This window comes from Oncorhynchus tshawytscha, linkage group LG03, assembly GCF_018296145.1.
Source record: "Oncorhynchus tshawytscha isolate Ot180627B linkage group LG03, Otsh_v2.0, whole genome shotgun sequence".
Classification (NCBI taxonomy): Eukaryota; Metazoa; Chordata; class Actinopteri; order Salmoniformes; family Salmonidae; genus Oncorhynchus; species Oncorhynchus tshawytscha.
In genome coordinates this window covers 66,280,949-66,293,419 of record NC_056431.1, presented here as the reverse complement: position 1 = coordinate 66,293,419, position 12,471 = coordinate 66,280,949, and the positions used below count along the sequence as shown (strand labels likewise).

The following is a 12,471-nucleotide window of genomic DNA, read 5'->3' as shown; positions in this document are numbered from 1 at the left end:
GTGTAAAATCTTCATAAATGTGTTCAATTATAAATCTACTGATGTCTTGCCACAGTTTTCTTACACGAATACAATGCCAAAAAAGATGCACAACTGTTTCTGGGTGGTCATTACGAAAGGAGCAATTTGAGTTGATGTTTTCCTTAAACTTCTTCATATAGTGGTTGACAGGATAATATTTATTAATCATTTTAAAGGAAACTTCCTTAATTTAGTTAACAAGTAGGTATGTGTGTGGCAACATCCAAACTTTTCCCCAACAGATATTATCAATAAATCCATTCCAATAAGGCATGACATAAGGTATAGATACAACATCCTGCTGAAACAAGGGTCGTATCACTCTGTTGTTGAATGGACCAAAAGAGAAACAAATCTTTCCTACTGATGAGTCAACAGGGTCAATAGAAGGTAGGCTCTGAGGGTCAGGTCTTGACACGTTCCTGAATAACAGAGCAACACCTGAGGAAATGGCATCTAAAACAATTGCAAAATCTTTAGGTGTTACAGGAACCTTGTAAAGTGATAAGAATTCGGAAGGAATGATTTTTAAATGGACCGCCCTTGCCAGGAAATTCGTCCCTCGTTCATCCCGCGATGATTGTGTTTTCAGCCACCGGTAGCTTGTGGGTGCTTTATATGAGCTACAGTCAATTGTGATTGCATGTCTACTTATATTAACTATATAATTATTAATATACCCCTACTCTATGATAGCTAGCAAATTAATTAGCTAACTAACATTAGCCTGCCTAGCTACTTCTGAAGGAGGATTTTTTTTCTTCTACAATTTCCAAAAACATTACTTTTATGAGACGTGTTTGTGCATTAGTTTCACAATGTAACTTATTTACATTCGTTTTTACTTACACTTGTATGTTGACTTCATATTGACAGTTGAGGTTTTAGGTTTTGGAGGACTTTTCTTAGCGGATGTACAATCATTGCGAATTGGGGCGTTTCAGGCCCGAGCGAACAAAATTCTACACTCGCAAACTCCATTAAAAGCGAAGGCTGAGGGGTTTACGTTGTAAACTTCCCTTGCTTGGCTCATTGTTTGGACCGACGACAAATATGACAGCGGGGATTTCCCCAAAGGCATAGGGTTTAAGGCCAAGGGCTGTCTACTTCGAATTTGAAACGCTGCCAATAAAGTCTGAATAGAATAGGACTCAAGTTGCAGATTCCCCATAAAATACATCAATCAGAAATACATTCTCGCTCAATAACATAGCTTACGTTACATTTTAAAACATTTTAATTTATACATAAACTTGTCATGACATATGCCCTGCGTTAATTATGCACATTTATCTTGAATCTGTAGATGTTAATGTTAAAATACAAATATTTGAGTTACGTTATATACCGCAATGTCACATACCGTTTCTCAGCGGTTTAGCAAATATTTATTGTAGCCCTTCTTGAAACATTTACACAATAACAGATGCCACTTTCGTGACTGCTTCTTTTGCAGGGGCTTTGTCAGTGTACTCAACCTAATGTAGTAAGTGTAGAGTTGATGGCTTGTCCATAATGTCCCGGTAACACTTCCGTTTAAACTGTTCACAAATGCCATGCGATTGTGAACAACCAGAAGCCACAGCGCAGCGGTAGTTTTGGATTTGAAGATGGGGGACGATTTAGGTGATGACTGGTGGGAACAAAAGGGCAATTCGGGTAAGTTATAATATTTCTTACAGCTGGAAGTATGTGTGCCTTTGGCTGAGCAAGATACCGTCTCATATCTGTCATTGCACTGGGTGCTTTTAAAAATATCTGTAGGACAGCTAACATAGATAGCTAGTAGCTAGCTAACGAGACTCCCATGCTTGGCTATTCTGTCCATGTTTAGCTGAAGGCCTTCAAAGCAATTGCTCAACTGTCCTCTCCCGAGCACGTTTCGTGTATTTTAATATTATGCCTGCGCTGTGTTCGTCCAGAAAGTTGAGCTAGTTAGCCATAGCAACATGCGTGTATGTTCTGTTTTACACGTGTGTCTAGCTGATGGAGCTCACACCGAGGTGTATTGTGGTAGTTGATGTTCGACGCGTTTTTAGACCTGTACCACAGATCTCGATAGTTTAATATTTCCAAAATTGAAATCTGTTACGAACAGAGTGGACTAAGTTTTATAGACTCTACGCTTTGCAAAAGTAAAAAATAAATGCGTTTATGAGTACAAGGGCGATTTGTTATTACACACGCGCAGTTCAAAGAAGGCGTTCCCTAACAGAAAAATGCTAATAATGGTAGGACTTGCCAATATCAAAGATTTGTATAACTAAACCAAGGTAGGCCACAGCCTGTCGTTTCCAATGGGAACAAATGAGCCATAGTGGGCAGAGCCAAGCACCAAGGAGGGAAGCAGAGCCAATAGATCCTATTGGTGCGTTCTAGCCTCATCTGCATATTTTATTTATGGAACAACTACTCTTTGATGTGTAACTCAATTCGCTTTTGCACTCCTTCTAAACAATGCAATAGTGTTGTTTTTTTTATCGCCAAGGTTAAAGTTTACAAACCTTAGTACACTGTTCATAACATATTCTAGTTCTGGAAACAGAACTGTATTGAGATCAAATGTTTCATCGATGAGGACATTTACGGAATGTCGGCCAAAATCCATCTAGTTCAATCTTCTCCCACTGCCCGCCAGTGGGTTTGTGGAAACACCAAGCGGATGCTTCACATTTAAATATCCAGTGAAATATCTGTTTCATTGTTCTACAGTTCATATCTGTGCCAATGTCATGCTTGGCTCTGCCCACCTCCTTGCTTGCTCTGCGGACTATGATTAATTTGCTCCCATCGGAAACGACAGGCTGTGGTCTATCTTGGGTTAGTTATAAAAATCTTTGCTAAGCAACCATATTGTTTGTCCAGATGAAACCAGTATGTCAAAAGTTGCTAGCTCACATCTACATTCTCAAAATAAATACATACTGCAGTTCCAACCACAAAACGTCAAAATACAACAGCTTGCCTAACTAACAGCAACATTATTGTTTTTTGACTTTGTTATGAATTCTAATTCTACTTTTGAGGCTCCACATGTTGTCATGGAAAATATGAACGTTATTTCCAAAACCAAATGAGCATCCAGCACATATTGAATGTTGAGATTGACGAAAGGCCAGTCTCTTTGGCAATGACAGAGAGGTAAAGAATGGAATTTTAGCTAAAGAGACTGGTACTCGGACTATAGTCATTAGTTGTTAGTAATAAGGAATTCCTCTCGACTACGCCTACAAATTGGGGAAAACCAACATTCTTTCCCGTTGACCTCCTGTTGTAAAAGAGGCAACTTTTTCGTAGATTTTTTTTGTTATACAGAAATAACTAAACATCCCGAAAAGCTGCTGTGGTGTTCAATGTACATGTAGCCAGGTCAATTCCCAACCCATGGTTTGTAATAATCCCATGTAGAGAAATAGAGCCTACGATAAGAGCTCTGTGGCTTCAGGCTATTCGGCATGGGAGAGTGGGAAATGTGGGGACACGGTGTCGAAGTAGGCTACACGTAGACACGGGTGTGGAAAACGTTTATTTACAAGTAATACATTTTAACTTCTTTGGTACAGTCCGTTTGTAACTCCATTCATTAACCTGGGGCGGCAGGGTAGCCTAGTGGTTAGACCGGAAGGTTACTAGTCCCCCGAGCTGACAAGGTACAAATCTGTCGTTCTGCCCCTGAACAGGCAGTTAACCCACTGTTCCTAGGCTGTCATTGAAAATAAGAATTTGTTCTTAACTGACTTGCCTAGTTAAATAAAGGTAAACATAAAAAATTAAAAAAAACTCTCTTGGGTAGGGGGCAGTATTTTGACGTCCGGATGAAAGCGTGCCCAAAGTAAACTACCTGTTACTCAGGCCCAGAAGTTAAGATATGCATATAATTGGTAGATTTGGATAGAAAACACTCTAAAGTTTCTAAAACGGTTAAAATTATGACTTTTCGTGTCGCCCCTTCCTGGTTGAAATGTTTTTCATGTGTTTGTATGCGGGGCGCTGTCCTCAGATAATCGCATGGTTTGCTTTCGCCGTAAAGCCTTTTTGAAATCTGACATAGCAGCTGGATTAACAAGAAGTTAAGCTTTATTTTGATGTATTACACTTGTGATTTTATGAAAGTTAAATATTTATAATACTCTAGTTTGAATTTCGCACTCTGCAATTTCACCGGATATTGGCTGCCCATAAGAAGTTAATTGTAGCTGTATAGTCTTTGTTTGTGTTGTTGGTCTTGGCTAGCTTAACCTTTTCACATGTGAGTTCCAAATATCTCTAACGATCGCTCCAGCGTGAGTTGTTTTATGCGCAGGATGTCAGAATTCACTCACTGTTCCTAAATGTGATTTTTACCCAACAGGACAGTTAACACGCACTGCCTGCTAATTATCTATAGGCTATGTTTCAATTTCCACTTATTTTCAAACAAGTTTTATTTTTTAACTACAGTTTGACTTCAGGTGTGTTCCGCTTCCTTATTAATTCACATAGAAGTAGCCTATTTCAGTGTTTCGGACGATTTATGTTTGAAGCTTTACTGAGCCGGACAAACCTCTCTCTTCCACGAGAGCCCAAGCACTTTACCAATGTTTCCCCCGACATTTGCACAGTCTTGCAGGAATTGGCATATTTTCTGGCTGGTGCTCGCATTGCCTTCCTTGTTGTTTTCCTTACAAATAATAACTTTGGACATGTGTGCGTTCCTATTTTTTATTTATTTTATTTAACCTTTTATTTAACTAGGCATGTCAGTTAAAGTGCAAATTATTATTTACAATGACAGCCTACCAAAAGGCAAAAGGTCTCCTGCGGGGATGGGGGCTGGGATTAAGAATATAGGACAAAACAAACATCATGACGAGACACCACAACACTACATAAAGAGAGACCTAAGACAACAACATAGCAGCAACGCATGGTAGCAACACAGCATGGTAGAAACACAGCATGGTAGCAACACAGCATAGCAGCAACGCATGGTAGCAACACAGCATGGTAGAAACACAGCATGGTAGCAACACAGCATAGCAGCAACGCATGACAACACAGCATGGTAGCAACACAGCATGGTAGCAACACAGCATGGTAGAAACACAACATTGCAGAAGCACAACATGGTAGAAACACAACATTGCAGAAGCACAACATGGTAGAAGAACAAAACATGGTACAAACATAATTGAGCACAGACAACAGCAAGAAGGTAGAGACAACAATGCATCACACAAAGCACCCACAACTGCCAGTAAGAGTGTTCATGATTGAGTCTTTGTCCAGTTTGAGTGTTTTTTTTGCATCCTGTTCCAGTTGCTAGCTGCAGCAAACTGAAAGAGGAGCGACCCAGGCATGCGTGTGCTTTGGGGACCTTTATCAGAATGTGACTGGCAGAACGGGTGTTGTATGTGGAGGATGAAGGCTGCAGTAGGTATGTCAGATAGTGGGGAGTGAGGCCTAAGAGGGTTTTATAAATGAGCATCAACCAGTGGGTCTTGCAACGGGAGATTACAGAGATTACCAATTTACAGAGGAGAATAGAGTGCAGTGATGTGTCCTATCAAAGTAAGTGCCTTATTTTCTGTATGTCGTGGTGATCCTACTGTACCATACAGTATGTATGGATGGAGCATATTGTATTTACAGTTTTAGCCACATGTTTTCAAGCACTGGTGACAAATGATGCATTCCGAATATTGCATAGATTGTAATGTTATATTGTGATGTGCAAGAATATACTGATTGGTAAAGCTCAAATAATCTTGCAGTTTTATCAGTTGCGCTGTTTCAATATGTTGTACATTAATTAAATAAGCCTTATTTCTTCTTCCATACAAATATTATTTTAATGAGAATGCAACTATAATATTGTAAATAAGCACAAAAATTGCCCAGTCTGGAATGACTGTCATTAACGGCGCACAACTATTATATCGGATATGGTGGTATTTGGAGTAACATATCATAGAAGACGTCTCCCCAAATATCTCCCAACTCTACTACACATAGGAGTATTTTTTTTTTTTAGCATTGTATTTTTTGTATAGTGTAGGGAATCATTGTACCATCAAATCACTGGGACATATCTTTTTACAGATGTTTGAAGCTGGTAGACCAAAACTAAAGTTACTTTTGGTTCAACAACTTGAAACAGCTGTAAAAAATATATTTTTTGTTATTGAAAATATATGTCACAGTGATGTTAGATGGTACAATGATTCTGTACACTATTCAGTGCTTGTTTTCACATATAAACTGAAATTGAGCAAACAGTGTAGAATTTTTATCTACCAGAGCAGTTTCCATTAGATAGCACAGCCACAAAGTTTGATAACAGATGTCGCTCTGGCTGGAGAAATCAATAGGCGAATATCACAGCCAATCACAACACTGGCAGGTAAGTAACAGTGTGAAACACTATTAGCACCAGATATATTATGGACGTTTTCTGAAAATACAAAGTAGCACCTATAAAAGAGATTTTTACATTTTAAATAGACCATCAGGAAATTGATAGATTGCGCCAATGGCATAATACATTCTTTATTGATTTACACAGCACTAGTGCAAGCATTTGGTTTCAAATATTATATCACCTGCAATGTGTTATTTCCCTAGTTAGTAAAATAGGGAATTGTCTCAGATGTAGTTATATCTTTTCCATCTACAATGTTCTGAACATTTCCCCTGAATTCACCCCAGCCGTGTCTATTGTGGTGCTCAGGATGTGGTGGGTTAGTTTCTCATGTTGAACACAGTCTGACCGTTCAGTGTTTTCCCAGATTGCATGGCGGCGGCATGCGGCTGTCCTTTGCTCTGTCCAGTGTTAGTAGTGCTGTTTGTCCCTCTCGGCATACTGTAGCCTTTGGTTTGGGGATCCTGGTGGGGCCGGGCTTCAGACTTGCAGGAACCTGGCGAGTGGAAATAGAAACGTGTCAACAGGAGTCTTTCCTGATCAGTTACTCACACACAACAGGGTTTCTGTTAGGACCGGCAATATTTTTCATTTACTGGACCCATGTGTGTTGGGTGCGTAGCCTGGTTAGGGCGTACACCCACGGTGCTCAGAGTGACAGAGATCACATTTTACAATATGGTAATTGATATGAACAGAACATGCAAGTCAAGGATGCAACGATGTGTGGTCCTTCTTACCGAATTCTGATGTGCTCTTTAAACATATAACTGTCCACATTTACGTTTCCTCAGCGAACAAGAGGAATAACAAACAGCAAGATTACTATGTCAATCTACTGTAGTAGAAAATATTAGGCTACATATTCTATTGGTCAGCTTGTTTGTGAGTGCGAGCATTTTCCAAACAGACTCTTTGACAGTTGTGGGATGATAGATACCAAATTTATAGGCTATTTTGAAGCAAGGCAAGACATGCATCATAACATATATTAAAATGTCCAGGCTTCGAACAATAATTATGTTTTCAAAATGCATACTTCCTCCAGCTCATTGCAAAGTGGTGTATGACGCGCTGATGAAGCCTGCCTTCCGTTGGTGTTTGATGCTGCGTTCAAAACAACTCATCTGAAATCTCCGACTTCCAACTTCAGTTCGTTCAAGGCAACTGGGAGAAAAAATAATTGCTACTGGGGGGAAAACTGAGGGGAAAAAATAGTTTTGAACGGTCATCCAACTCGGAATTCCCACTCGGGAACTTGGGCCTCTTTCTAGAGCTCTGACTTTCCGACCTGAAGATCACTGAGGTCATGATTTGACCTCGTACTTTTCAGAGATCCCAGTTGTCTTGAAAGCACCACAATATGCTGCAGCATCAGCTCTTGCTCTGTCTGACAGATTTTCCACTCAGACACTATGCTGTATGTGTGTGATACATAACGGATATACTGTACAGGTGTCAATTTTATTCCACTAAATTATGCAAATTAAACTGTAGACCGATAAGCATGACCAGTCAAATTTATTTTCAACTGCTATTTCTATCCACGAATAGGCTAAAAAGCATTATTTTGCAATGGGATGTTTTCTTGGCCAGAGTCAATTTTATTTATTTGTGCACCAAACCCTGACACGCATACACACAGTCATGATGGTTTTTGCACTGATTGAAAATAGAAAAAAACAGTCTCTCTCATTTTTTCCATTGCTTGACTTTGACAGTCTGTCAGTAGGGGTGCAGCTGAACTATTCTGGCTGCCATAGCTCTGACATCACCCACTAGCGCTGCCATTGTAGGGCTTTGCATCATCACACACTGCCAAAGCAGAGTTCAATCAGTATTTGATTTGATGCTTCAAAGACACCCAATAACTGTCACATCAAAATGACTGAGTACCTAAGGAAGGTGCTCTTAAATTTGCTTCTTTGTCTATATCCATCTCCTTTATCCCCCCCTCCATCTCCCTGTGTCTATATCCATCTCCTCTACCCCCCTCCATCTCCCTGTGTCTATATCCATCTCCTCTACCCCCCCCTCCATCTCCCTGTGTCTATATCCATCTCCTCTACCCCCCCTCCATCTCCCTGTGTCTATATCCATCTCCTCTACCCCCTCCATCTCCCTGTGTCTATATCCATCTCCTCTACCCCCCTCCATCTCCCTGTGGTCTATATCCATCTCCTCTACCCCCCTCCATCTCCCTGTGTCTATATCCATCTCCTCTACCCCCTCCATCTCCCTGTGTCTATATCCATCTCCTCTACCCCCCTCCATCTCCCTGTGTCTATATCCATCTCCTCTACCCCCTCCATCACCCTGTCTATATCCATCTCCTCTACCCCCTCCATCACCCTGTCTATATCCATCTCCTCTACCCCCCTCCATCACCCTGTCTATATCCATCTCCTCTACCCCCTCCACCTCCCTGTCTATATCCATCTCCTCTACCCCCCCCTCCACCTCCCTGTCTATATCCATCTCCTCTACCCCCCTCCACCTCCCTGTCTATATCCATCTCCTCTACCCCCTCCATCTCCCTGTCTATATCCATCTCCTTTACCCCCCCCATCTCCCTGTCTATATCCATCTCCTTTACCCCCCCCCTCCCTGTGTCTATATCCATCTCCTTTACCCCCCCCACCTCCCTGTCTATATCCATCTCCTTTACCCCCATCTCCCTGTCTATATCCATCTCCTTTACCCCCCATCTCCCTGTGTCTATATCCATCTCCTTTACCCCCCATCTCCCTGTCTATATCCATCTCCTTTACCCCCCATCTCCCTGTCTATATCCATCTCCTTTACCCCCCATCTCCCTGTCTATATCCATCTCCTTTACCCCCCCCATCTCCCTGTGTCTATATCCATCTCCTTTACCCCCATCTCCCTGTGTCTATATCCATCTCCTTTACCCCCCCCATCTCCCTGTGTCTATATCCGTCTCCTTTACCTCCCTCCTCCGTCTCCCCGTGTCTCTCCATTTCCCCATGTCAATTTCAATTCAATTTAAGGGCTTTATTGGCATTGGGAACATATGTTAACATTGCCAAAGCAAGTGAAGTAAATAACAAACAATAATATTAACAGTAAACATTTCACTCACAGAAGTTCCAAAAGAATAAAGACATTTGAAATGTCATTATGTCTATATACAGTGTTGTAATGATGTGCAAATAAAGTACAAAAGGGAAAATAAATAAATATAGGTTGTATTTACAATGGAGTTTGTTCTTCACTGGTTGCCCTTTTCTTGTGGAAACAGGTCACAAATATTGCTGTTGTGATGGCACACCCAGTAGATATGGGAGTTATTCAAATTTGGTTGGTTTTCGAATTCTTTGTGGATCTGTGTAATCTAATATGGTCATACATTTGACAGGAGGTTAGGGAGTGCAACTCAGTTTACCTCTCATTTTATGGGCAATGTGCACATAGCCTGTCTTCTCTTGAGAGCCAGGTCTGCCTACAGCATCCTTTCTAAATAGCAAGGCTATGTTCACTGAGTTTGTACAAAGTCAAAGATGGTGATGCACCGATATGACATTTTTAGTCGATACCGATATCCAATATTTTCCTTGCCATAAAAAACAATACCGATAACCAATATTTAAAATTTTAGCAGCCTTTTTTAAGCATTCTAGTACAGTTAAATAGTTAACACACACACATGGACGCAGCAGTCTAAGGCACTGCATCTCAGTGCAAGAGGTGTCACTACAGTCCCTGGTTCGAATCCAGGCTGTATCACATCCGGCCATGATTGGAAGTCTATAGGGCGGCACACAATTGGCCCAGCTTCATCCGGGGTAGGCCGTCATTGTAACTAAGATATTGTTTTTAACTGACTTGCCTGGTTAAATAAAAGTTACACACCGTACCACACTGACCAAAAAGTTATTTTGTTGGTGTTTACGTATGTCCCCAGTAAAACATCATCAAAACCTATTTCTTTCACTTACTTGCTGTGCTGTTTCGTTGTTCATTTGTTCAGTCGTTTCATTCTCAACCAGGATTTCATCATACATGTCAAGCAGTGAAGTTTCAGCTCTGTCTGTCCGTGGCCTCAGTGCGCACTGTCACTATGTCCGTTTCCATTTTGTCTATCTGTGTATGTAACATTTCACGTATAACCCTGTTTCTTGTCTGTCCTTGTACCTAACATCGAGCATGGTGGCGACACAGTACAGAGGCTCAGAGAGAATGCCTGTTAAAGAAGTAGTGGTCCTTGTACCTAGCATCGAGCATGGTGGCGACACAGTAAAGAGGCTCAGAGAGAATGCCTGTTAAAGAAGTAGTGGTCCTTGTACCTAGCATCGAGCATGGTGGCGACACAGTAAAGAGGCTCAGAGAGAATGCCTGTTAAAGAAGTAGCGGGTCTTGTACCTAGCATCGAGCATGGTGGCGACACAGTAAAGAGGCTCAGAGAGAATGCCTGTTAAAGAAGTAGTGGTCCTTGTACCTAGCATCTAGCATGGTGGCGACACAGTAAAGAGGCTCAGAGAGAATACCACCAAATCGCTTGTTCACAGCCTTGAGTACTTTTGTAAGTTTTAACCCCTCGGTCTGTCGGCGGTTTTGTTGAGCAGGTGTTTCAATGCCATGACAGAGGGTGTCCCGTCTGCTGCAGACACAGTTGATGAGCTTATTTCTCCAGTCAGTTGTTCGAATGGCACTAGGAGTGTGTTCATGTTTCAAACATGTTCTGAAATGCCATTGAAATGGCAGCAGCGGTATGAGAACCAGCACATTCTTGAGCAATACGGCTTTCTTCTGTATGAAATCCTCGTCGACCCACTGTGCTGCCAGACTCCGCTCATGGGGCTGACATCGCTGGTCCAAATATCAGTCGTGACGCCCATAGCAAGTAGCATAATGAATTCTATTATTTTGGCGCTAATGGAGTTCACCTTTGAGTTGTCTCGCGGATCATTTCTTCCTCTTTCAAATGACTGCTCAACTTGTTTAGTTGTTGGAAGTGTGCGCTTAGTATTTTTCTGCTTTTGTTCTGTGTAGCGCTGTATTTTCCGTGGTGTTGTTACGTTATATATGCACATCAGCTTTGTCATCGGTTTTGCACATCGGCGTTAAACTAGACATCGGGCCGAGGTTGGCATTTTTTGCGAATTACGTCCGATTCCGATATGCTCACCGATATATTGTGCATCCCTAGTCAAAGATTTCTTTCTGCCACTGTGTACACTCTGTTTATGGCCAAATAGCATTCTAGTTTCCTATTTTTTTTGTTTGTTAATTCCTTCCAATGTGTCAAGTAATTATCTTTTTCTTTTCTCATGATTTTTGTTGGGTCTAATTGTGTTGCTGTCCTGGGGCTCTGTGGGTTATGTTTGTGAACAGAGCCCCAGGACCAGCTTGCTTAGGGGACTCTTCTCCAGGTTCATCTTTCTGTAGGTGATGGCTTTGTTATGGAAGGTTTTGGAATCGTTACATTTTAGGTGGTTGTAGAATTTAACGTCTCTTTTCTGAATTTTAATAATTGACGGGCATCGGCCTAATTCTGCACTGCATGCATTATTTAGTGTTTTACGTTAAGCGGAGGATATTTTTGGTGAATGCTTTGTCCCATTTTGTGAATTTTTGGTTGGTGAGCAGACCCCAGACCTCACAACAATAAAGGGCAATGGGTTCTATAACTAATTTGAAGTATTTTTAGCTTGACTTCAGATTCTAGTAGGGTGAGGCTGGGTGCAATGTCATGTTTTTCCCCCAACACCACTTTCCATCAATTTGTATAGCAGACCCTCATTCCAAATTGATTCAAATGCTTTTTTGAATTCATCAAAGCATGAGAATAATTTGCGTTTGTTTGTCAATTAGGATATGCACGGTGAATACGTGGTCTGTTTGATAAAAAGCCAATTTGACATTTGCTCAGTACATTGTTTTTGCTGAGGAAATGTATGAGTCTGCTATTAATGATAATGCAGAGGATTTTTCGAAGGTTGCCATTGATGCATATCCCACTGTTATTGGGGTCAAATTCGTCTCCACTGTTGTGGATTGGGGTGATCAGAGTGTGGTTCCAAATATTG

The 12,471-nt window shown here is 41.2% G+C and overlaps 1 protein-coding gene across 1 annotated transcript in view; it reads left to right on the top strand.

The window, feature by feature from the left end:
• Positions 1-1,383: 1,383 nt before the first annotated feature.
• Positions 1,384-12,471, top strand: part of cmss1 (cms1 ribosomal small subunit homolog) — a 57,707-nt gene continuing 46,619 nt past the window's right edge. The window contains exon 1 of the mRNA XM_024402939.2: positions 1,384-1,680. Within this exon, the coding sequence (XP_024258707.1) occupies positions 1,632-1,680 (49 nt within the window). The 5' untranslated portion in view covers positions 1,384-1,631. The remainder of the gene's footprint in view (positions 1,681-12,471) is intronic.